The 25,888-nt window shown below is 38.7% G+C and overlaps 1 protein-coding gene across 2 annotated transcripts in view; it reads left to right on the top strand.

Annotated features, from left to right (window-relative positions):
* Nucleotides 1-9,675, top strand: part of EDNRA (endothelin receptor type A) — a 33,786-nt gene extending 24,111 nt beyond the window's left edge. For both annotated transcript variants that reach the window (XM_083861543.1, XM_083861542.1), the window contains exons 5-8: nt 3,324-3,476; nt 5,250-5,383; nt 5,766-5,874; nt 7,188-9,675. In XM_083861543.1, coding sequence (XP_083717669.1) covers nt 3,324-3,476; nt 5,250-5,383; nt 5,766-5,874; nt 7,188-7,328 — 537 coding nt within the window. In that variant the 3' untranslated portion in view covers nt 7,329-9,675. The remainder of the gene's footprint in view (nt 1-3,323; nt 3,477-5,249; nt 5,384-5,765; nt 5,875-7,187) is intronic.
* The last annotated feature ends 16,213 nt before the right edge of the window (nt 9,676-25,888 follow it).

The following is a 25,888-nucleotide window of genomic DNA, read 5'->3' as shown; positions in this document are numbered from 1 at the left end:
GTCAGCTCTCTTGGCACATAAGGAAAAGGGTGAGGCCGTGCTACACTCATTAAAGTCAAATAAAAAATAATTCTTTAGTTTACAAGAAATCATGACTACAAAGCTGACAGACCCACACCTCCAGCTAGGTGCTTGTGCAGTGTTAGCTGCAATTAGATACAGGAGCAAGAGGAGTGCCTGAGACACACCAGGCTGCTTTGGCACGTTTCCTACCCAGCACCTTCTGTGTTCCTGCAGATTAACAGCTGTCAGTACCTACATCAACTCCTGCAAAGCAGCTCAGGTGAGAAGTCACTTCAGAACCAATAGATTACTGCACAGAGATGTAATGGCTTTTTGTCTGACTTTATAATAAGAAAATATATTAATTTTTAAATTTCTGAATCCAGAGAAATGCTAGGTACCATTGATCCAGTAATGAAAGAGTAATATTCTGATTTGTTGCAGAGAAGGCAGATAGCACTGGATCTTAAGTCTTGAGGAAAAACTCTGGTTTTGCTGGACTAGAACTTTTCATAATAGAGTATAAGTTTCTATTTTTTGAATGTTTGGTGCTTCTCCTTTTATTGGACCAGAACACAACTTGGCCTAGAATTGGGAGGGATAAGGTAAAGTGGAGCTAGGAATTTTAGAAAATAAAAAGTTGTGGATGATTATTTCTTCAGAGGAACCTCCCCAACTTTGGTAAGGTTACACAGACTATAGGGATGGTAAAAAAAAGCATGAGATAATTGAAAGAGAAGACAAAAGAAATTCTCTAATGCAGGTAAAGATGGAGTGGAATTTCTCAGAGCTCATTATATTTTGTTTCTTAACTCTACAGCCTATTTGACTGTAGATACTGTAGCTATAGGACTGTGATTTATAATTACACACTGCAGCAAAATTTCCCTTCTCTAAAGGCTCTTTTTCTCTTCAAATTGCCTGGACAATCTTCACTTCCTGTGTTCCTAAGAAAAAGAATAGTTTTCCCTCTTCTCAAAAACATTATTGTTCAGGTCTTCATATGCATGCTAACTTTAATGATTATTGTTCTGTTCTTAATGTTCTAAGTAGAATAACTTGGTTTGTTTTCCTAACAGAAAGTAGTATCTCTTACTTGCTCACTATAATTCAGAAGTGCCAATCTCCCCACAGCAGTTTGATTTTTAAGGAAACAAATCAGCAGTTATGTCCAAGCTGAGAGTAAATGTTGGATGTGTCAGTCAAAATGGAGAGCTTTGTTTCAATGTGTTGCAAACAAGTACTAACATGAGATTCAAGTGGAAATACCATTTTAACCTTAACTATAGTATTTACTACCACAAACACCACAATAAATAATTACTAAGCTTCAGGAAGGATTTATTATTAGCTTTTGTTTTTTAATAGCTTTACTCATGTTTAAAACTATCTTTGAAAGATTTAAAAGATTCATGCTACACTATGGTTCCCAAGAGGCTGAGTGCACTTGGAAACTTGTTTAAAATGCACATTTCCTGTAGAAAACCAGCTCCATGTGGGCTTTCAAGACAAACAAAAGAATGTCTACTTCTCTTTAATCAACCCATTTTTGTGCTTTGATGTAAGTTTTGTGAAACTCAGATTCCTCAATTAATCATTTACAGACATTTTAGAGTAGGTTTTATAACTCCATGAGGACAACTCCTCGTCCAGGAGTGATGTATTGGCCAGGGCTGTGACACAGACCTTTCGTGTGTTTTCCTGACCAACAGGCAATGCTCTTGGAGGCTGGAATGCTGACAGGACACAGAGTTTTCCTTGTAAACATGGAATGGATTCACGTAGTACACATCTTGTTGTGCTGCCCAGCCAATGTGATTCTAGCCTGACTTGGAGGAATTTGCCCTGGAAAAGATAATTGTCTCCATATATTTGTAATCCTTTTCTCTGCAGAAGGAGCAGTAATTACATTTGCCCTCAGTACAGACTCTTCAAATACGAGGCATATTGTTTCCTGGTTTTCTGCTGGCAAAAGCTCTGCTCCCAGAGGGGGAAATTCTGCCCCCAGGGAAAGTGCAGCTATGCAGGAGATTGTAGCCCCTCCTCGGGGAGGAGGCTAATGAGGAGGAAACAAGTTAATCAACACAACAGTGTCCCAGAGTGAGGTGGGATTGTGGCCTAGAAACCAGCAGCATAATCTAAACTAGCAAATTCTGTACACAGCTGTGTTAGGGCAGAGGGGGAAAAAATGAAAAGCATTCTGTTTTTCTGAGTAAATCAACTTTCTAATGTAACTGAAGTAGATTTTTAAAGTAACATTTTTAAACACCAGTGTATGAATTTTATCAACTACTTTTCATCTTTCGAAGTTTGGTTTTAAAGGTAAACACAATGTCAAAAGCTTGACTTCTTCAAACAGGATTCATAAAATCCTCAGGCACAAGAATTTTGACATTTGGTGTGGGAACTGTGATGTTATGAGAGCACATCCTCTAGGAACAAACAAGCTGGAGGAAAGAGTGACACATCCCTTTTAAACTAATAACCTAGACACAGGAAGTATTTGAAATGCCATATTTCAGCACATACTTTTGGCTGAGCATAAAAGTTAAAAACCAAGATACAGTATTTTCTGAAGTCTGAAAACATGATACTCTACAGAAAAGAGCTATTTTAAATGTTTTTTCAAATGTAGTATTTCCCACAACACATAAATGTATTAACTCACAGCACTGCTTACATCACAGCTAATACTTAAAGTTACCCAGAGCAAAGAACTGCTATTCTATCAATACCTCAGTGTCCTGTCACAAAAGGCAAATGGCAATCAAGGGGTTAAAAGTAACTGTACCACTGGATCCCTAAGCTTTGCACATATCAGACAAACACTTATGAAGTGGCTCCTATCTGCCCATACATAAGCAAACCAACTGCCAACCTTTTCACTGATAACAAAAGGTGATTAAACTTACAAGACATTTTGAATTTTCCTTTTTTGGCATCAGGACAGAAGCTGTAGAGGTAAATGGCATTTCCTGAGACAGGCTTTTAGTAAGATTTGTTATCTCAGACTGACACTGTCTGCGTTTTGGTATGCCTTTTTCATGCAGCTGTATTCTAGTTTTCATGAATGAATATAAATATTCAGAAAGTACAACAAAAAAAAATTAATTCCAACCCAAGACAGATTGCAACAAAGGTACAGGCAGGCTATCTGTAAATGTTTACACTGCCACAATTCCCATTTTGATTTTGGTCAAAAAGAGATCAACAATAAGCAGACAGATACCAGTGTACCAACTGTCATGCTTTTCCAAGACCTTTCTGTGGTATTTTGCATTGAATCACAAGAAAATATCTGCTCTTTTCTTTATCTACAGTTTTACAAAGATGCAAAGGATTGGTGGCTGTTTGGTTTCTATTTTTGCATGCCACTGGCATGTACTGCCATCTTTTATACACTAATGACTTGCGAAATGTTAAACAGAAGAAACAGCAACTTGAGAATTGCTCTCAGTGAACACCTGAAGCAGGTAAATATATTAGAAACACCAATGCTTGAAAATACTGTTCTTTTCTCTATGGGTTACATTAGAAGTATTTCAAAGTGTACTTGAATACAGTAAACTACTGAAGTAGAAAGTGAGGATGTGGGTTATTTATGATGTTAAGGCATTCACATTTAAAGCTGGAACAAAAGACTAAATCATAGTATAAGGAGGCATTGAAGACAGTATGCTCTGGAAACTAACCCTTTTCTTTCTTTTCTAATTTTGACAGTAGTGCCTTCCTTCTCTCTAAGCTCAAATCACTACTGGCTAAATGCTTTGAAATTTAACTACAAAGATTTGCCAAAACATGTTTCTTTTCCTGTATAAAGACATGTCTCCATGGATCCTCCCTCCTTTTGGCACTCTTTGATATGTAACTATAGGTTCATATAAAAAGCAATTTATTGCTTTTATATATCGTAGAATAACCTAGTTTAGAAAAGAGTGGATTTTGTTTCTCAGGGTTACTGCACTGCTGCAGTGCCACTGCTGTAGCTGCTTTGAAAAGAGCATCAGGAGAAGAGAACAAACAAATGATCACAGAACAAAGGTGCTCATGGATCCATCAGGTCTCTTTGCTGGTTTGGCAGTGCTGGCTGATGCTTAACTGAAATTTTAAAAACAATCTGGAGCTTTTCCCCTGTGTTAACATCAGCCTCTCAAATTCCACTCTTACAACTTCTATGTTCACAGATGTGAATCCCTGAAGCAGTCCTGTCTGCATCAGAGTAAATTCTCACAGAGGTTCCTCCTCTGCTGGTTCATTCCAGATCAGGGCTGATGAAAAATCCTCCCCTTGTACAGATTCTCCAATTTTTCTCTCATCAGGCCCTGGGACTGCAACACTGTGTGTCCTAGGGCCACACACAGGCTACTCCACCCATTAGAACTGGAATGGTATGTACTAGGAGGTGGGGGAATCCACCCTTTCCCATCCTCAAATGCAGTGGCCACTTCTCAGACTGGTTGCTGCAGGAAGACTTTATGCCATAAATTACAAATGCTTGCCTTTTTAACTCACCTTTTGCCTGCTGGCCTTCCTTCCTCTTCCTTCCCTATATCCTTATCCACATTAATATTTCATAAAAGCTATTATTAAAAAGAGGAAACTATAATAGTCATATTCAAAGTCTAAAAAGACTGTAATCACTCATTTGACTTCAAGTTCTTTCATGACAGCCTTGCAATGCTTGCCACTGTTAGGTTACAGTGAAATCCTTACCCCTTCATATGCTTCTGTTTATCAAACCCATGCCTACCAAACGCTGCTGGTATGTGTTGCCAAAAATCTAGTAAAACATCTGTAACTCTCTAGAGCCACATAAAATACCCATTAAATTGCAATTATTTCCTAAGTATTACAAGATTGAGCTGTAACACTGACATTCCTAAAATGTTTGTAGAGGAACTATTTACCTGAGAACATCAAGATCTCAGAGTAAGGATCACAAAGCAAAATCAAGATACTGGGTAGTATCCCTTTATAGAACAATATATCAGAGAGAGCCCTACAATATCCTAGCAACACCAATACCTGTGTGCCCAGCTGCTCCAGCCTCAGTGACAAGCAGACTCTGTTGAGGATGGCCAGGATCAAGAACCTGACAAACCCCATAACAAAAGGATAGTACATCAGTCTGGAAACTTCACTTTGGGAATGCTTTCATAATTTATCTATATTACTGACTTTGCTGCCAACATTACTAATTAGTATGAACTGGGCACTCAGTAAACATTCTTGTCTCCTTTCTCTAGCGCCGAGAAGTTGCCAAGACAGTTTTCTGCTTAGTGGTGATTTTTGCTCTTTGCTGGTTCCCTCTCCATCTGAGCCGGATTTTGAAGAAAATGGTGTACAATGAAAGAGACCCCAGCAGATGTGAGCTGCTCAGGTACTTCATTTTCTATGCCAATAGTTTGCACTGAAAAAAATATTCTAAGCTGCATGTTTAGACTTTCTGTGAGGAATGTCACTGTGCAATGCAACTGTGGTGTTCATTAATTTTTAGCTGCACCTATTTTCAGTGGTTTCAGTTTTAATGGGGTAGCATAATCTCAACAAATGTTGTCTGTCATCATTTCAATCACTTTGCTCTGGATTTTTTTGAACATCTGTGAGGCAAGTTATTATAGACACAGTATGATACAAGATTAGATTGAGGGAGTTAGGTAAGAGAGAATTAGTTTGTGTGACAGAAGAGGCTGTAACCACAAGGAACACGGATGCTTCTGCAGCACATGAACCGTTTAAATGTTTTTCTTCCTCTTGCCTAGTTTCTTGCTGCCCTTGGATTACATCAGCATCAACCTGGCAACCATGAACTCTTGTATAAACCCCATAGCTCTGTATTTTGTGAGCAAGAAGTTTAAAAACTGTTTCCAGGTAAGCTTCTCTTGATAAGATTTATTTTGTGTAGTCCCATTAGCTAACTGTATTGAACCACTAGGCTGTTATCAATTTTTAACAGATGGGAGAAGAGGCATGCAAAGGAGTGAAAGAAGATAAATTGTGTGGTTTAGCAGCTAGCAGTTCACATAGCACATGTACCAAGCTGAAAGTGAAACTATCCACTTTATCTGAAATACTAAACCAATAATAAGTTTGACATAGTCCTCAGATGTGTAAACTGAGATAGACATGCTCTTGTAAATACTATTCATCTGCATGTGACATGCACATGAAATAGCATTTGGTTGATAACAATTTTCCACTCTTGATGACACCAAGGTGCCTGCATTAAGCAATCTCATTAATGACTAAAATTTTCAGGCTTGAATACCAAATCAGGCACCCGAGTTGACTTTGGCAATTAAATATGCTTTGTCTTCTACCTGTGTTTTCCAGTTCCTACACATGCAAACATATTTTAAGGCTAAAATAATTTCCTTGTGACAATTGTACCTCTGCAAGTCCCTGTCCACCTATTAAAGGCAACACAGGAAGCAAAAAGAAAGAGCGTAAAGAAAGTAATGAAATGTAAGACTGAAATAGCTTTATCTGCAATGAAAAACTGGGGATGACACGACTGTACCACTAAACTTTAAGTCTGAGAATAGGCAGAATCCAAACCATTGAGAAAAATGTAAAGAATTATTAGACTTAGGGAATACTTGTTTGTCTGTAGCCTGCTTCAGGTTAACAAGCTATTTTAAGGGTGCATTTTCACATGCTAAGTAAGAAGTCAGCTTCTATTCCTAACTATGCAACATGTTGCACCTCAGTGTGTTCACTGAACATTTTCAGAAACAATTTTGTCTTTTTCTAAGATGTAAAAAGAGACCTAAGCCACGGGCTGGGGAAGTTTTCTTCTTTTCTCTTCCATGCAGCATGCTGTTCCCTAAGTTTGTGAAGTACAATGATAAAGAAGGGAAAACAATCAACCCAGCACCTAACAATATGTATTGAATTCTGTCAGTTCTCAATCTATTTACCTTAGTCAAAAAAATTTCCCTTTTCATACTGTGAAAGTTTTTTATAAATAAGAGGCACAGGCTGAGCCTAATTTGCTGCATTTGTGATGTTCAATCACAAGGATCATTTATGTCCTAGGATAAAAATGTCCCTGAATATAGCTAGCACTTGCTTCAGCCAGAATTACCTGTCATTTCTGAATGAAAAATGTGGCTGGCAATCTGCATAGAACTCAGACATTTGTCTTAACATTTATTTATTTATTATTTTCTCTTTATTTTCAGTCATGTCTTTGCTGTTGCTGCTCCCAGTCTAAGAGTTTGGTGACTTCAGTGCCCATGAACGGAACAAGCATCCAATGGAAAAACCAAGAACTAAACAATCACAATACAGACCGAAGCAGCCATAAAGACAGCATAAACTGAAAATTAAGGATTCTCACACCATTTCAGAATGAAACAGGAAAAGTCACTACAAAGCTAATACAAGAGGAAGCCCAGTGACTGTTCCATAATGAATTCAGACATGTGCACCATTGTACCTAATTCTAAGGGTGACTGAGTAGATGGAGTGAGTGTAACTGTGATGTTCTGTGAATTGAGATCCACTGGATGGAAATTCTGCCTCTGAAAAGAATATTGATGTGATTATGACACAAAAAAACTGGCTTGAACTACACAAGTGGTTTTGCTGTTCTGAAGCTGGCAGGAACTGTCCAGTGTCTGTGACTGGTACAATACAGTCTTTTTACCTGATTGTCACCTAGAATTAATCACTCTGGAACTTTTGAGAAGATATAAAAATGGAATCTATCTGTGACTATATTTTCCACTCTGCCCATTTGTCTTTTAAGTTCTATTTCTGTGGTGGCTAAAGTCCAAGCACCAGTTTGTTTTGCATGTTGTTGTTTTTGCTGTTTTTCAGGTTTCTGTTGGAAAATGTTTTGGTCCAGGCCAGCATTTTACTTATGTTACCATGGATCGGGACATTAGCTGGGCAGTTAGTTCACTTTGTAGCACTTCAGTATTCAAACATAGGAAGAGACCATTTAAACAGCATCAACGTTTGGCACTTAAGCACAGATTAATACCAAAAAAAAGAGAGGTATTAATAATACAGTACTATACTGTGTTATTTATTCTAATGCTCTGTACAAAATAAACATAGTCTGTATCAGCTAAAAGAATGGAAGATGCTCACAGATGGGCACCTTACAATGTGTTTTTATTAACCTGACATGTTAATTCTTAAACTTTATGAACCTTTTAATCTGTTTAGACTATAGCTGCATTAAATCTAAGCTGAAATGAGGGTCAGTGGAACATAGTGAAACATTAAATCTGTCCACAGTGTTCTGAGAATATGGTTTATTATCAGAGAAGCTGTGCACTCTATTTTCAGATTGTGAACATGAGGTTATAGTCAGAGTGAATGTAGAAATGTGGAAGTCCATAACAGCTGGATGTGCATAAGGATATTTTGTGCCTTATTTTTTACAGAGTTCTGTCTTACACAACACTCAAAGATTTTAATGGGGTTTCATAGGTTATCAGCATTGTTAAGCATACAAATGCTATTAACAATATATAGAAACTATTACTTTCATATATGTAAACTGATGATTTCCTTATTATTTCTATCCATTAAGGCTACAGGGCAAGAGATTCCTGGTTTGCCTATAAAAATTTTTAATAGGTAGCCATTCATTAAATGGTGGAACTCAGTAGTGTGGTGTCATATATAATATGTCTCATGCACAAATCTGTTAGGCAATTTATAGCATCTTTTGTGCTAGGCTAAGAAGCAGTAATCAAAATTCCACAATGTTTTAAACATCTTTTTCATTTCCAGTGAAAGATGTAATCCTGCATAGTTTTATTTAAGAGGTCAAAATGCTAGTGCCAACAGTGACTTCTGCTGCACAAGTTTCTCCAGTGTTTACATTCACACAAATCTTCTGAAGTATATTTAAAAAAAAGTTGTTTAAATTGGTCTGTGTATTTTTTGTGTGCTCTTGTCTCTGTGACATATATGCGTGTATAAATACATATAAATCTATGTTCATATGTTATAAACCTAAATACAGTCTTCTGACAGTGCTCTGTGGTAGTGCCTAAGAGCACGGTATGGAATGAGACTTGGCTCAATTTTACTTATAACATTTCATACTCAAGCTGTATCAGAAATCATAGTAAATGAGTGACAATGCTCTCCTTTGAGAAGATTGAGTTACTGGGTCTCTTTACATCCTGATATCTTCCCTGCTGCTTTGACTGAATGTATCGAGGAGATGATAAAGGTAAACAGAAAAGACGCGAGAAATGGACTTAAGTTCTAAATTGCTCCTTTATTTCAAGGCAGGAGAAAGCTTTGTGTGCATTCCCCTTTTTTGCTCTTTACCTGCTGGCTAGATGAACCAACAAATTTCATAGACCTGCAAACCAGTACTGTGCTTGGTCTCTATTGCTCAGTGTCTTTTGTAAACAGGTAGAGATACTGTCTCTGAGCAATCGATGTCAGTTTAGGGTTCTACCAAAAAAGCCCCATCTACATGCAAAAGCTTCAGTCTATGAAATGGGCCACTTTTAAGCTTTACAAGCACTGATGCAAACCATGAGTAATGGAAACTTAAAATTTCTTCTTCCAGCACTGACATTTCCAACAGCTATTGCCTTCAACCCAAGAGCTGGCTCTGTTATGTGGCAGAGATACATGAACCTGCACACACAAAGCATCCTTTAAGCCAGTTCAGCCTAGATGGGAAAACTAGCTTCCTCTTCCTCATAATGCTGACTGACCTTAGCAGCAGCATTAAACAATATAATACTTTTTAACTAATGAAAAGAAGAGGGCAAATTATCTAACAGAAGGTGAGGGGTGCTTTTTAGAATCCTTTAGAATTATTTTTGTGAGCTTACTTAGGGATTAGAGCCTGCAAAAACTAACTAGTGACCCTCATTCCATTTCGCCAGCCTGTAGAAGGACAGAGAGCATTTAAATAACAGTGACAAGTGAGGTCAGGGGAGGTCTCAGACTGTTTTTTGCCATGTTTGCTGTTTTGTGTTTTTACTAGTGGCGGCTGCTCTCACTCACAAAACAAGTGTAAGAACAAAGAGTACTGTGATGTGGCAGCTGCAATAAGGGAGGGAAAATGCTTCTGAAAAACTTCCCAAGGTATTTTTCATACTTCTCTCTTCTTCCACTGAGAATGGTAAGTATTCCTCCTGGTACAGTATCTACCCTTAATTCAGAGAAAGCTGTCTTTCAAAAAGAACCAACAAAAGTATTCCAGAATTCTGGTGTCACACAGAAGCTGCTTTCTCTTTTACATCAGTACAACTTTGGACAAATAACCTTCCCTTCTCTCCTTATTTTATAGATGTTTTTTAATCCTGCTGTTTGCATTCATCTCAACTGAACCAAGCCTAGCTTTTATCTGCAGATAACAGGGTCTATTCCACAAGCTTCAGATTAACTTCATAAACTTTTTGTCTCATCATCATAATCAAAATCCATTTAACTGTCACATTCATCTTTTTTGTGGACTTCAGAATTCCCAACTTTCGTCAGACCACTTAGTCTAAAATTTCATTGACAGTCTCACTTCTGAACTTAGTTTTAAAATACATCTGTTCTCCTTGTTTTCAATATGCATTTTTTCAAATTACCTCACTAAACATTTCCTCTTTGGTATATTTTTACTTATTTGCTTCAAGGAAACAGCATACATGGGTTTTTTACTTATATCTATGTCTATATTTATGAAACTCTGCTGACCTGACCTAGCCAGCTCCTGTGCATTAAAAAAATACTATATAGTTTATCATAAATATCACCTAAAAAAAGCATTAGCTTGGTTCTGAGAAAAGATCCTTATGCTACCCTCATATCTGAAAATGTTTATTTTTGATTTTAATACACTCAGTTTCAGGTGTTTACCTATCTGTCCCTCCATCCTTCCAAACCAACTGTCAACCTCCTGTCCAATATCAATAAATTTTACAGAAGAGAGTTGTCATCATTATGAAGCTACAGAGAATTTCACCAGAACTGCAGGATGGCAGGAAGAACAAAATTCTACTCATGTTCTTTGCAGAAAATTTCTGAAATGTAGTTGGTGCATAATAATAAATTCATTTGATAGAAAGATGTTATAAACATCAGAGATGCAGAAAAAGCCTTGATCAGAGCATGCAACTTGTAAGACATCTGAGAAATCAAACCACAACCCACAAATTCTTGGAAGCCAGTATTTATAAGTTCCCTTGCTTGTGCACTTACTTGCTGCTTCTTTTTATTTTCCTGCCGCTCTTTCATCATTTACATATTTACTGCATTCTTGTTACTATATAATTTGCTTCTGTGAACCCTTATGGGTTTCAGTGTGTGAGAAGATATGGGACAAATTCAAATTCTGCTGCATTTGTATGAACAAATGCCTGCTCAAATGTCCCTGAGGCAAAGCACGCATTTTCATTAGAAGGAACATCGGGACTGCATGCTAACACTGCCTTGCAAAGTTTCCTCCATACAATCAGTGCTACAAAGTATTGTCTCAGCAAAGTATTCTTAATTTACACTCCTCATTCTTTCAAAGACTAAATAAAGGAAATTTTCCAAAATCAGAGTAAAAGAAGACACATAAAAAGACCAGAAACAGCTCTCAAGTTGCATAGAAGAAAAAAAAAAAAAAAAAGAAAAAAAAAAAAAGAAAAAAAAAAAAAGACACCAAACGCAGGCATGTTTAAAATGTGGCTCTAAAAGAAATACAGAGCTTATCATTAGTCCAAGTGTGGGAAAGGAAGATAAGAACTAAATAAAAAAATGTAGGTCATCTCCAGTTTCTCTAAAGGAAGATGAAATTAATTGACCTCTACTATTTCATCTAGAATCAGTTTTTCCCCTGCACAAACACCACTGCTTCTGAACTGAGCTGTCACTTGAGTCACAGCCTTGCAGTCCTGTTGGTTACAGTAGCATATTATTACAATAATAAAGCTCAACAGAGTAAGTGTTACAACTGGTAAGAAAAAAACCAATCCACAAACTTCAGCCGCACTCTGCCTACATTTCTGAGAGTAACTGAGTGTCTGCCAACTGCTCTGAAATCAATGATTTGGTGCCTCTCAGAATAAGGCCCTTACTTCAATCTCATAGTCTTAGTCCTTGGGAGCAAAAAGATTGAGAAGTTACTGACTCAAGCATCCAGAACAATTAATGAGAAGACTTCCAAGCTCTCCAAGAGAACCAACCTCCTGTTACATGTTTTAAACAGAGGGGAAGATTAGAAATCCATCATTACACCACTGTGGCATCCTGTAGCCACACTTCGTATTTATTGAAAAGTCTGTGTCTCAAGTTTGTCTTTTCCCCTGTAAAATTGTTGTACAGTGGTCTCTTTGGTATTGCCCCTGAATAAAGTATACATTTGGATTAGCTTTCTTTCCAATATCTACACAGTGTTAATAAAGCATTCATCTCCAGATATACAGTATATTCCAATACAGAAGCACAATTAAACCACACTACCAGAAAAGTCACAAATTTTTAAGGTCAATTTTTAAGCAGAAAATTAAGAGAATACTCTTGGGACAAATGACTACAGTTCAGTGCTACTAGTGGAAAATATATTGATTTTTTAATAGGTAAAGAAGAAACCATACCACTTTTGCTAATTCAAGAAAGAGCAGGTGTTTACAAGAATAATGAGAAACTACACATTTCCTGAGCTGGAATAAAATACTGTAAGGGTAATAAATCTTCATATTCCATTATATAAAATACACGTAAATTCTGGGGATTTGGAAGATATAACTCTCCAATGCAAGATTCTTTGATTTCCCTGCAATGTTTCTCTAAAGTATTAGTTTCAAGACATGTCTCATTCACAGAGATAATTGTGAAGAAAGGGAGATGCTTACTGAGTTTGCCTTCTTGCACTGCAAAGAACCTTTGACTAACATTTTTTGTAATATCCAGCGTGTTCTGGCTTTTCTGTACCACAAATGAACTGCAACAACAGCAATACTGAGAACTACTCCAAAATCAAGTAATCCAGTGTTGAATTAGTTCCTTTTTATGATAGTTTGTGTATATATATATATATATATATATAATTTGAGAATTTGTTTGGCAGAACCTTAAGCAGTGGTTGTTCTTCCATATAAAGTCCATTATTAATATACCCCCCCCCCAAACAAATCTTCTCTTCCATTTATTTTAGCAGTATAAGACCTCAATCAATCATATGACAATAATGTCAAGTTTCAAGTAGTAACTTGGGATAAAGTGCTGAACCTACTGACTTCAGTAGGACTGGGATTTCAGTCAAAGTGTGTGATGGAGCCCATTGGAATGTTAAGTGTGGCAATGTGGCTAAGCCCACTACAGCTAAGCAGGAGACAAGTAAAAGATTCTGTGGGGCTTGTATGAATAATTATGAAATTATCATCTCATAGGCTCAGGTCAGGGAAGAAGACTTGGAACACTTTGTTTCCCATAAAATCACTTTAATAAATGAAGTCAGAGGTAACAGTGTTCTCCCCTCACACCACTCCAGCAACAGAGTCAGAAGAAAAGGAATATTGTCTACTTGCAAGGATCAATCCTCATTGTAGAATACTGATATTCTGAAAATCCGGAGTATTCTCCTGATCCTGTCCTTCCTTCAAGATGTGACTCTTACTTAAACCAGTTATTGCACAGCTGTCAGTGGAATAATCTATGCCAATGTCCTTACTGCTGTCCCTGTTCAGACAAATACTGGGAAAGTACCATTGGCTGGAATATACTCACACTATGTATCCCCAACATGCCTACTGCAATTATGCAGATCAGTTTTACTGAACCAATTCTGGCCTACACTGAAATCAATGTGGACATATTATAGCATGAGCACATATGTCTCAAAAATGTAGTGATCCTATGTCAGAGGAATCATGGATCAATAGTTATTACTGCAGGGGATGTAGCATGCTGTATTCCTGAAGAATTCCATACGTACAAAAATATCTCTGTGGGAGCTTAGCCTGCTGAGTCAAACTGAAAACCCTTATAATTCTCCTGATATTCAGGCCTTTGGGATCTGCCTCCTTTCAGAAAATTTCATGTCCTGTAGCTGATTACATATTTAGCTGTTCTAGGGATGTATTTTCTAAGCTTTGGGAAAACACAGTTTGCTCTAACTAAACACTGTATGAGAACTCTCATGTACAGACATTTCCACTTTGCAGTTTTTTTGCCACAGTGGTGAGATTTCATAAACATTGCTCTGTATGCAAATAAAACAATCAAGTAAAAAATATGGAAAATGCATTACATGAAAAATAATTATATGTCACAAGAAAAGGAGTGCTCTCTAACTAAACCAACCTGACACAATTCTTATAAAGGTCCACTTGGTAATAGTAGATTACTTTTTTCATGTTGAGTCTCAAAACTGAACACAGATAACTAATTTAACATACTGCTTGTGTCTTAGTTCAAGCAAGGCCACTTTTACTTGCCATGCTACCCACAGAACTGGTTAACAGTTCCAGACGTGTTAGCAATAATTTCTTACAGTGGGTGCCAAGATGGAAGATGGAAAGGAGTGACCAACCCAAATAAACAAAACAATACAATTCAAGAACCATTTTGAGCTCACCAGGGAGCTGAAAATCCATTCCAAATGCTGTTTTAACTGCCTGTTGTATAAACACTTTAATAATTTTTCCCAAAACTATGCTCTGCAAGCTTATGGCAACATAGGCTGCATAACAATGTAATGGAACACTAAAAATGCGACTTTATAATGTTTGGTCCTGCAAGTTTGATTATGAGCAGTGACCTGCAAGAAATTTTCAGTGTTAGCTTCCTTAGCCAAACTCTACAGAACCCTGAGAACTCTGCAAGTTCAAAGTTAAGAGAAACCTTTTGTAAATAATATAATGTACAAGTTAAGAAATTGGAAGTTGAAAATTCCAATTCCTGTGACATGGTGCTTACAGTTCGCCCATGAAATCTTTTTTGTTATCTTGTCCTTCTCTCTCAGATCCTTTCTTATTGTTGACTTATCGTTGCCAATAAGCAGGATCAATTAACTTATGCTCAACTCTTGACTGCTTCCACTTCTTCAGACTTTAGTGTTATCCATGCCTAAAACTGGCCTAAAGTATTACAGCCCTGTTACAAAAGTCCCTATGTGAACATACTTTGAATTGTTCAGGTAGTTTCTGATGATAAAGTGATCAAAATGTGACAGTTTTAGGGCAGGTGATTATAGGAAACAGTGAGAAATTAACAAGGGAAAACCAAATAAAGATTGTATTGAAATGAGTTTTCCATCTTTAGGAATGGCTTTCAATCAGTTTTCCACAACTGTTCTCTCAAAGCTTCTTCAGAATCATAATCAATAAAAAGATGAAAGTTTCTGTTTCACATTGAAGAAGCAAAAGGTTTTATGCAGCCTTTACACTAAGAGTAATAAACAGCACTTTAAACGTTTAGATACACATAATATAGAAGATTTTGATGTCTAATTGGTAATGGATTTGTTTCAGAGCTGTTGAACTCCAGCTAGAAAGAGACAGTTCCAGAGTAATTTTAATCTAGATTCGGTGTTTTTAATCTTCTATACAGACAAAAAGCTCAGCCTAGGGAGCCCAAACTTTGCTCAGCAGCACAGGAAACATTATGACATGCAACTGCAATTCATGGTTACAGGTACTCGAATTAATTTAGAAATAGATTAAGTGTAGCTTTGGCAGTCATGATTTGTGTCACAAATTTTAAGAGAGGAACAAAGGCCCAGAACACAAAACCTTTTCTGGACTCCAATTAAAAAATATATCCTTTGAGAGGAATCTAACACAAACTATCTTCTTGTCCCAAAACTTTCTTCTTACAAGAAGAAGAAAGAAAACCCAAACTTAAACCATTAGCTTTTATCTGTGGAGTGGCAGGAATGCTGCATTAGAAATTTCACTAATATAAACACTGCTTAGAAAAAGCTCTTTCAAATCAAATTTGAAGTGTATTAATAAAGCAATGTGTGAAAATTCACAGTATAGGAGTTTACAACTCTTTCTCTATTGTTCATGATCCAGAATAGCTGGAGAATTTATGTTTTAAAACAATCAGCTTGACATCTTTCAGAAGTATTACTTTAAAAAAACACAGAGGGATTTAGAAGATAAAAGATTTGCTATAAACAAGTAAGTAAATCAATTTAATTTTATAATAACATCATAGAACAGATTAAAGCCTAAAAAGAAAAATATAGACAGAAAGATAAATGGCATCAATTTATGAAAAAGGATAAGAATGCATCTAAAGGAGATAATCAGAAGCTACTCTCTAATGGGAAGATGGAATCATGGAAACAGACCTCCAGGTGACTGTGATCACCAATTAAGTGATGTGTTTGCAACTGAAATATGGCATCAAGAAAAAGAAGTGCAGTTTGAGATTAATACATGGAGATATTATGCATCACAAGGTAAGGATTTAATTTGTGACTGTAGTGTGATTATACATTAAATAATTGCATTCAGACTGCACAACTTTGATTTAAAGCACTCAGTTTTGGTAGCATACAGTTTAGGGAGAGAACAAGCCCATTTCTTGAGAGGCCCTTCAACAGCGAAAGTAATTGTTTAAGAAATCATATGGGAAAAAATTAAGGCTATAAAAATAGATTCATTTAAACCCTCCATGTAAAATTAACACATTCCTGACCAGCTCTGATTTGTACACATACTCAAATCTTCTGTGCTCTGTGCTAATGATAAAAAGAATCTAAAAACCTCAGCTATTCTGAGTCAGACCTTCCTGTCTCTCATGAGGATCCAAAGCAGGCACTTAGGGAAGGGTGTAAGGACAGAATAAGGATACAACAATGCTTTCTTGGTAGAGTGCCCAAGGCTTCATCAAACTGAGGTGAGAATTGGTACATTTTGGGTAAATGATGGGTATTCTTGCACGAATTTATCTTTTGGGGCTAAGTAATTATGTTCTTTTCACTCCAGCAAAGCTCACACTGAAATGGCATTAACTGCTGGTTTACATGCTAAACTGTGTTCTTGGAGGTCGGTGGAACTTTGCCTGAGTGAGCAGGGTAAGGATCAGAAAATTAAACGGCGAGTCAATGTCTTCTTTCAGATATTGTCAGAGTGTCTTTCAGAACTGAGTTAACCATTTGACTCAAACGGTTTTTTCTGAATTATGTGAAAGCAACTTCCAGCCAAATCCACAGGAGTGCTCACACACACCTGGGAATGCTGGCTCAGGAAACAGGACCAAGCTTGCGATAATGATCCCCTGCTGCATAAATGATCGATGTGTATTGATGTATAAACACTCTATAAATTAACTGAAACAATCAGATTCAGTGTTCCTGCCCACAACTGGAGTAGCAGCTGTAACACTGACTGGGAGTCTGAGGTGACTAATGGGAATCTTTTTGCTGTAGTTCTTTCTTTGTCACCTCCTGTAAGTTTCTTCTTCTGTGTCTAACTTTGCAGTTGGAAGTATTTTCATGTGGTTGTAGGTAAATATAAGGATGGCTTCATGTCTGGCAAAAGTATCCTTGCACTAGGATAAGCACATCTAATTTATAAACAGTGTTAGGAATCATATTGGTAAGAGAAAAGCAAAATGTTAAACCAGTGTGAGAGACAGAACTGTACTTCTTGTATTTGTAAGAAATCCAAGGAAAAGTATTGCTGGGTTCATTCAGAGGCTAGCTTCTATACTGTACACATTTTGGAATCCTGTAGTGAAATCTCTCTTTGGGAATTGCACTACTCTTCTGTCCAGCACTCAAAGTTTATTAAAGTTTTGTGGGAAAAAAGCTGTTTGGCAGCATCCCAGTCCATAAGGGTCTGAGAATGATGTGCCAGAAAGACTCGAGAGGCCTAAAAAGCCACTTTGAAATATGGAAAAGCTCCTTTTTTTTTTTTCCAGGGGCCCAGTTCAGGGGGTTTCCGTCTGTTTCATGGATTTTTCTAGGCTGCAGCACAGAAAAAAAGCCTCTAAAATTATCATGTTTAAACAAAAGTGCGGGTTTAGAATGAAAATATTTGAGGTTATGGTTTTTAATGATTATTGAAAAACTAGGGATTTTTTCAACTAATAGTCATCTATCTATCTGTAGATATTTAGAAATGTATTAGTGTAAAGACTTTCTTTCAGTCACATCACTGTTTACATGTTGCCAGGGATTAAAGTCCATTTGCATCTCCAACTCTGTGTTTCTTTATACCAACATTTCTCAACAAGTGAAGACTCTGTCTTCACAATGTTGTGCCACAATGACTGCCTAGTCATAGACACAAGCTGTTACAAATATGTTTGCTAAACATATCCTTGCAAGGATAAAAGCACAAGCAACCATGTATTCTGGAAGGAAAAGCCTATTTATTTTTCTTTTCCTCCTTTTTAGCTATCTTTTCAGTCATTTAACAGACAACACCTCAGAGCATTTGATTTTAAATTACTATAAAATTGCTTTTTAATTAAATTGTTTCAAGTGTTGAGGCAGGCATTGACTTGGTGGGAAAAGCAGTTTTGAGAAATTGGAGCAGAATTGCAGGAGTTTTAGGTAATGGGTACTTCTCCAGGCAATTTCTCCATAAAATCTTCTTCCATTAATACTTGGAGCCCTATTCTAATTTAATGAACATCACAAGGAGTTTTCCCTTTGACTTCTGGAGAAAAAGGTCAAGTTCAGACTATGTTTCTTGTCTGTTCATTATAAGGACTGACCACAAACCTGGAGAGAAACAGAGAACCAAGGCAAGAGAGAAAAGGAAGAAGAGTCTAGTCCTTCTGTATTTGACAGATCCCTATGGCTGAACCTGGGACAAATCTGGAAGAAAAAAAAGCACTGCACAGCCAAGTACCACACCATCTGATTTTCATCTGCATAATTGAATCCAGAGGCTGGGGTATTTATACAGAGCATGGAGGACATTTTTTGCATTTGGTGCTGCCACAAAGTCATTGTGTGGTACAGTGAGCAGACTAACATAAGCAGGCGGTCACTGAAGAGCATTAGGTTCTAGTCCAGCTCCTACAACTATTTTTGTACCTCTCCAGAACTGAATATTTCTCTATTTTCTGTAAATTTTCTCAATAATTCCTCTTTTTCACCAATAGTGCCATAAATGCCAGACTGAAACACTGACCCTGAATAGAGAGTATTTTCTTTGGAAAGTGGAATTGAAGAGGAGAAGAGAATCCTTCCAGTGTTCCAAAACATCTTCTGCCTGCTGACTAAAGCCTGGTCCAAAGGAGGGGCTGGATCCTTTGAGACAGACAAGGGAATTGAATCTGGACCTCATCCACATTTCTGTCTGTACTAAGCACTGACCTACAGTCTGAAGGGAAATATTTTTCCACTGTGGGGCCAGCATTTTCAGAGCTCCCTACTGGACTGAACTCTCCAGGGAGACATCCAGAGGAATGCCTCATTTCTAGACACCTACTGGGCGTTAGCCTGAGTTTTACAAAGCTGCTCAGTCCTATTAGGACTTAAGTACCTTTGAGAGCATAAATGGGCACTGCTGGAGTAAAAAATGCACCTCATAATAAAAAAATGCTGGTGCTTCTATTCAACCTTATGAATCTCCAGGGCTTCATGGCAGATGTGTAAACATTTTTAGGACTGCAATATTGACCCAGAGCATCAAAATTCCACCTGACTTGAGCATCAGTTGTTTATGTCCTTTTCTGGGCCTCATCCCAGATTAGAATCCACAGCTCAGAAATAATAATAATATCTGCATAATGCTGATTTTCATAACGATTTATAAATATTAAGTAATTAATCTTCATATTGCTCCTGGGCAAATATTTCCATTTTACATACACAAAAAATTGTGATAAATTGCCATAGGCTACAAGAGAGTCAGTATCAGAATGAGAATGGAGGAATTCCTGGCTCTCAGACTAGAACTTATTTCATGGCTTGCAGAAGGAGAAAAAAATCTTGCTCTTCAGAAAGAAGAGTTGTGCTGTCGACAGGTTTTAATTGACCAAGGCCTTTTTATTTTAAAGTGGTTTATGTTGTAGATTGGGGATCTTTTAGAGTATACACAAAACTTTGCAGCACTACTTTTCAGTACTAGTAGACTATTAACAACATTGATGGGTAAAGAACTGATAAAACATGATCAAAACTTACTTTCAGTAAAACTCAGTTTTTGTCTGGAGTTAGAAAAGAATGACTGGGAAAACTATATTTAATATTATGCCAGCCTGATGCATCAGTTAGACAATCACTCAAATTAAAGAGTTTAATTATTAGGCTTATTAGATCACTTAATCACTGGAAGCACTGTCTGTACTACACTGACATTTAAATATTTTAGGAATCTTTAACATTTTACACTCCTGCTTTGTTTTTTAAGATGGAAAACCCAGAAGAAAATTAATAGGATGATTTTCTCCCTTTGTTGCTGAAGGAATTCTAAAATTCTGGGTGCCTGCAAAAACTGCTCCTGGTATGAAAGGACGGTCAGCTACCAAGACCTTCATATCACATTCTAGGTTTGAACAGTTCAAAAGGCCCCTTCTCTAAAGTTCTCTTGCACATCTTATCAATCTACTTTCTATATACACAACTAAAGCGTATGTTGGCCACGGTAAAGTTGCAAGTGCTGAAAAATTCCTACATAGGAAACCATTTCTAGGCTAAAGTATCAAAACTGGTAAGTGTCAGTATTACTGAAATGACAAACCACAAGCTTTAGCAATGATGCATCAAATATTTCCATCGTATCACTTTTCAGAACTCTACATCTTGATAAATGTACATTGTTTCACACCCAGTGAATACAGTTTAGCAGTTTAAATCCACAAATCTGAGCTGAACACTGTTTGATACGTGTTTACATTCACAACAGGCAAAAAGACCAAAACTGCAAGTATTTCACTATAGAACACATTTCTTTTGTTTTGGTTTGGTTTGTTTTGTTGTGTTGTGTAAAAGTGTTACATTTACTGCCCATGTGATCTATACAGGAGGTCTTAGCACAGAGACCACACTTTCCAACAAAAATTTCCAGCTGTAGAAGTTCTAACGTTAGATATTGAATAAATTTAATATGGTCATGGCTGTGACACTCCTTTGGGAAACTCTCACTTCAAGTATGCCAGCTAACGATAGTTGCACGATAGGAAAATTTGTCTATCATTCAACCACCCCATGCCTTTTCTTACAAAATCCTGTATTTTGTACTGCTCTGAATTCCCCGAATGAGAATATTACGGGGATTACGTTTACCTCACACTTAGGAACTCTGAAATTTTAGTTTTTTAAATACCGGGGCTTCAATTTTAGGCCGACAGCACACCCTAGTGGGTACTCACACTATTCCATGGCTTTTAAACTATACTTCAGTCACAGCTGCAAAAATACTCTTGTGGCATCCTTCGGTGCATGCACTCTTCTTCCTTCCCCTTATGGAATAACAAAGAACGAAGTTAGGAGTTCGGAAGTACGTGCCAATTAATAAAACTTAAATAATTCAGGAACACAGAAGACTTTACAATTGGTTCCATATATCTTTTAAGCAAAAACGTGCTTCTGGATATGCATTTTAGGCAGAACATACAATGAATGGTTTGTTCTTTTGTTTTCATTTGCCAATAGGAAAAAACTACCTCAGTGTCATCGGGCCAGCTTTACCTGGGAAATATAAGCTTAGTAAGATGTGCATATTACTGAACACTAGGCTAATCAATTAGATGATATATTTACTCATCGAAATTCCATCTATTACAGCACTTTAATGAACGGCTTTGCCAGTCAAGCGTGCAGCACAATCACAGAGCTGTCTTTTGAAGCAGTCAAAAATCAAGAGAAAATGGAAAGCAAATGCTGTTTAACTCTGTCACATTTTATAACAGTCCCATTTAGAGATTTTTAAATTACTTCATATGGGGATGGTTGTGAAGTAGGGGATAGGCACATGGAAAATCTTCAAGATATTTACTCCCAGGTAAGTTCACAATTTTATGTAGCTGCAAAGCCTTTCAGCATAATTCTCACTCTGTGGTATTGTCATATTCATAACATATATTTTCCATAGGAAAGATGAGATGACATGTATGCCTCTTAAAGAAGCAGGCCTGTGAATGGAGTGCTGTATCCTTAACAGGCTCCATAAGGTGAATTTTGGTGAAAGGGGGGTTTGGGGCAACATCTTATGAGGAGCACTTATGAACTCCATGATTGTGTAGTCTGAAGGGTGACCCCCTTAATTTCCAAAGCTTCCTGAAGAGGAAGTAGAAAGGGAGGTGCTGATTTATTCTCCCTGACGTCCAGTGATAGGACAGGTGGGAACAGTTCAAAGCTGCATCAGAGCAGGTTCAGGGTGGACATCAGGACAAGAGAGGAGGGAAGCACTGGAACAGAATTCCTGGTCAGTTGGTTGATGCCCCAGGCCTGTCAGTGTTTCAGAGGTGTCTGGACAAGGCCTTTAATAACATACCTTAACTTTTGGTCAGCACTGAAGCTGTCAATGAGATGATTGTTGTAGGTCCCTTCCACCTGAATTTATTCTATTTCATTCCATTCTATTCCATTCCATTCTATAATTTGCCTGCTGAATATCTGTAATAATCAGCAGGAAGCACACTTCTGCAGCAGAAGCTGATACCAGGAAGGAAGGAAGGAAGGAAGGAAGGAAGGAAGGAAGGAAGGAAGGAAGGAAGGAAGGAAGGAAGGAAGGAAGGAAGGAAGGAAGGAAGGAAGGAAGGCAGTGACCCTTCTACACTTGGATTCACACATTTCTTTCCTCTTCTTGAATCAGTTTCAGTTTTTCCAGGGCACTTTTATCACCTGATAATTTTTTTGGTATTTTGTTTATGGTTAAAATGTTTAAAACCACTGTATGAGAGAAACAGATTTTCTGCTACAAATATGTGTCTTTTCCAAAGGCTCAAAAGCAGGAAGTCAGTTATAAGAATCCCCATTTTTTTAGTTCACGGTCTTCTGCTGCCTGACTCACTTTCGATGTGTTACTGCCAATGCTAACGTCTTAATTTGGCTGAGGAAAAGCTGCCCAGAAATAGTCCCTGTGCCCCACCTACAGGCGAATCCATCATTCCCTGTAACGCTGTGCAGGTCTCTAAAATCCTCTCCTGAGAAGGAGGGTGAAAGAAGAGAGAGGCTCCGGCACTCTGAGCATTGTTAGCAACCCCAGCTGGGCACATACACCGTGTTTTAAGCTGTGGTTGCAAGGTGAGAGATAACAGAGGGGGGTTTTGTCAGTCCCCAAACATTTCCTAAAGGAGCAGTGACAGTGGCTGTTACAGCAGGTACAGCCTAAGCGACAATACTCCCCACTTCTCTACTGGCCAGATTGTTTTCTGGAATAATTTCCACACCACAGTTCAGGAATCCTTGCTGTAAATAAAACAGCTAACATAAGGAATGCGCAGTAAAAATCTATTAACTTCTCAACAGAAGGACACATAATAGGTAAAGGAGAAAAGGTGCTCTTCAGGTAATACTATTTGCTATAAATAAATACATTTTTATGCTTAATGAAATAATTTTTAGTTGGAAGGGATCTCTGATCATGGTCCACATGACAGTTTTCTTTCTTCAAGGATGATGGGGTATGGGAGAGATTTATTTCTATAATCTTTGTCAGAGCTGAAAGATTTTTATTGTAGATGTGTTGAGCAGCCACTTTTTCCACCATATTTTGTCACCATATTATTATGGCAGCAATTTTATTCCCACGAATGCCAAAGTCTGAATGGCAGAGGTTTGAAGGGATCTATGGAGGAAACAAAAAAGTGCCCAGCTAATTAACATGCACAAATCTGAGTGACCAAGAAAACTAAGAAGCTGCATCTCAAGTCACCACCCAAACTACTGCTTATGGATGCTTCTAGACCCAAAACCCAGTCCCTCTCTTCTGTGATCGACCCCCAAAAGAAACAAGGAAGTAATCAGAATTCAGTGGCAGAATTTCTGTAACAAAGACCAATTTAACTGGTGACAGCCCTCTGACAGAGAAATAATGATGGGAAGGAAAAAATAAATAAAATCGAGGGTTTTTTAACTCTTATTAACTTTTAATAAAATGAAATAAAAATACTCTGGAAAGGTTGGTGGTGTAAGCACCAGCCAGGAGAGTGGACTGATCAGGTGTTTGCTGTTGGATGTGGTATCAAGGAGCTGACAGTAAGACCACCATAACTGAGGGGAAATCTGTGATTTTTCACTGTATGAGAATTTGAATTCAATCCTTACTGTCCACCTCACAGGGAAATTATGATCAGGCAAGAGGGACAGCCGGGTTATCACCATGCATAAAAGCAAGAACAAAAAATTATGAAACCTACAAAACAAATGGCATAAAAATAAAAATAAAAATAAGTAGTGAAAAATAAATACCAAATAGTTTTCCAGCCACAATTATAAAATAGTCTACTTTCTTTGCCATTTTAATTTAGTAATTTTTTTATAGTTTTCCATATGCTAAGGAATAATTCCAGTTTATTATATCTCAACATAACTCTCTTTTAAAGAAATCTGAAATTCATGAGAGCAGAATGTACATAATGATTGACAACAATTCACATCAGTCTTTCCAGCAGCAGGGAATGCTGCCAGTACAGCTGTTACCTGCAAGTTCTGGGGGAGTAGCTTTGTTACTCTTTCTCTAACATTAGAAGCACTAATAGTGAAGGTGAGCTCTGTCTATTTGGTTTTTTACCAATATTTCACAAGTAGCTTCTCGGGGAAAACCAGGAAGGATGTGTGTGTTCTGGAGGTGGAATTAGTGCCTCACAGTGCCGCTCGCTCACTGACAGCCCACACAGCGCTTGGGAAACTGAGCCCTTCTCTCAGGTGTCAATTACAGCTTTCCCACAGAAATTACACATTCTGTTCCCTAGTACCTCCTCATTCATGGGGTTTTTTCCATGTTTTCGACAATGCCTTGTAAAGCTTCATTAAAGAGAGAACCCACCCCGCGCTGGGGCGGGGGGGGGCTGAGCCGGGAAAAAGGAGAGGGAGGGAAAGGGAAGGAGAATCCGGGCGCCGCCACCTCGCAGCCGCTGCGGGAGAGGAGACAACAAACCCCGCCGGGCTCAATCCCTGTGTGCTCAATCCCTGTGCTGTGTCCGCAGGGACCCGCAGGGATGAGATCCCGGGCTGTGCCCACAGGGATCCGCAGGGATGGGATCCCGGACTGTGCAATCCCCGCCGGGCTGTGCCCACAGGGATGGGATCCCGGACTCGGCCCTGCCCCGAACACCCGCGGGGGAAAATCGACACAAACCCCTCTAAAGGCTGCGTATGGCAAAGGGGGAACCTCGAGCACAAACCCGGGAAGGGTTCAAAGGCCCCGAGCGCTGGCGGCTCCCCTGGCCCGGAGCGGGGCGGGCCCGGCAGAGCCCCGGGACTGTCGGGAATCCCGCGCCGGGCCCGGCGGGGAATGAGGGACCGACCCTGGAGCCCGGCCCTGGGGAGGAGCCGCCAGCGAGCGGGGAACACGCTCCGGCCCCGCCGTCTGCAGAAGCAGCACGTTCCGTATGGAGCTGCGAAAGGACCGGTGCCGGGGCTTGCGGGTTTCTGGAGGTTCCCGAGCAGCGGGAGCGGCGGCCCCGATCGCCGCCCGGGGACACGGTGTCCCGCCGGAAGCATTTCGCAGAGGCGCAGGCGCACAGGTGCCGTGTGGAGCTCAGCTCTGGCTCTCTCTGTCTTTCTTTTCCCCTCCTTCTGCAGCTCCAGCTCGCTCCTTCCCGTCCCGGGCACGGCCACCTCACCCCGTCCGTCCCCCGTGTGCCCTCCCGTCCCTTCCTCCTGGTGGCACGGCCAGCAGACTCCAGCTGACCCCCTACCAGCTCATCACTCTTTTATCACACCCAGCGGTGAGGGCAAGGCTGTTCCCACTCTCCACTTCTCGGCCAGGGACTGCGACGCGCTTTGGGGGCGGGCAGAGAACTGAGGCAAAATTTGCCCCAGAGCCCTTTTTATTCC

Source organism: Zosterops lateralis, assembly GCF_965231275.1.
Source record: "Zosterops lateralis genome assembly, chromosome: 5".
Taxonomy (NCBI): Eukaryota; Metazoa; Chordata; class Aves; order Passeriformes; family Zosteropidae; genus Zosterops; species Zosterops lateralis.
Note: the sequence above shows the minus strand (reverse complement) of the source record. Positions and strands in the feature narration are given on the sequence as shown.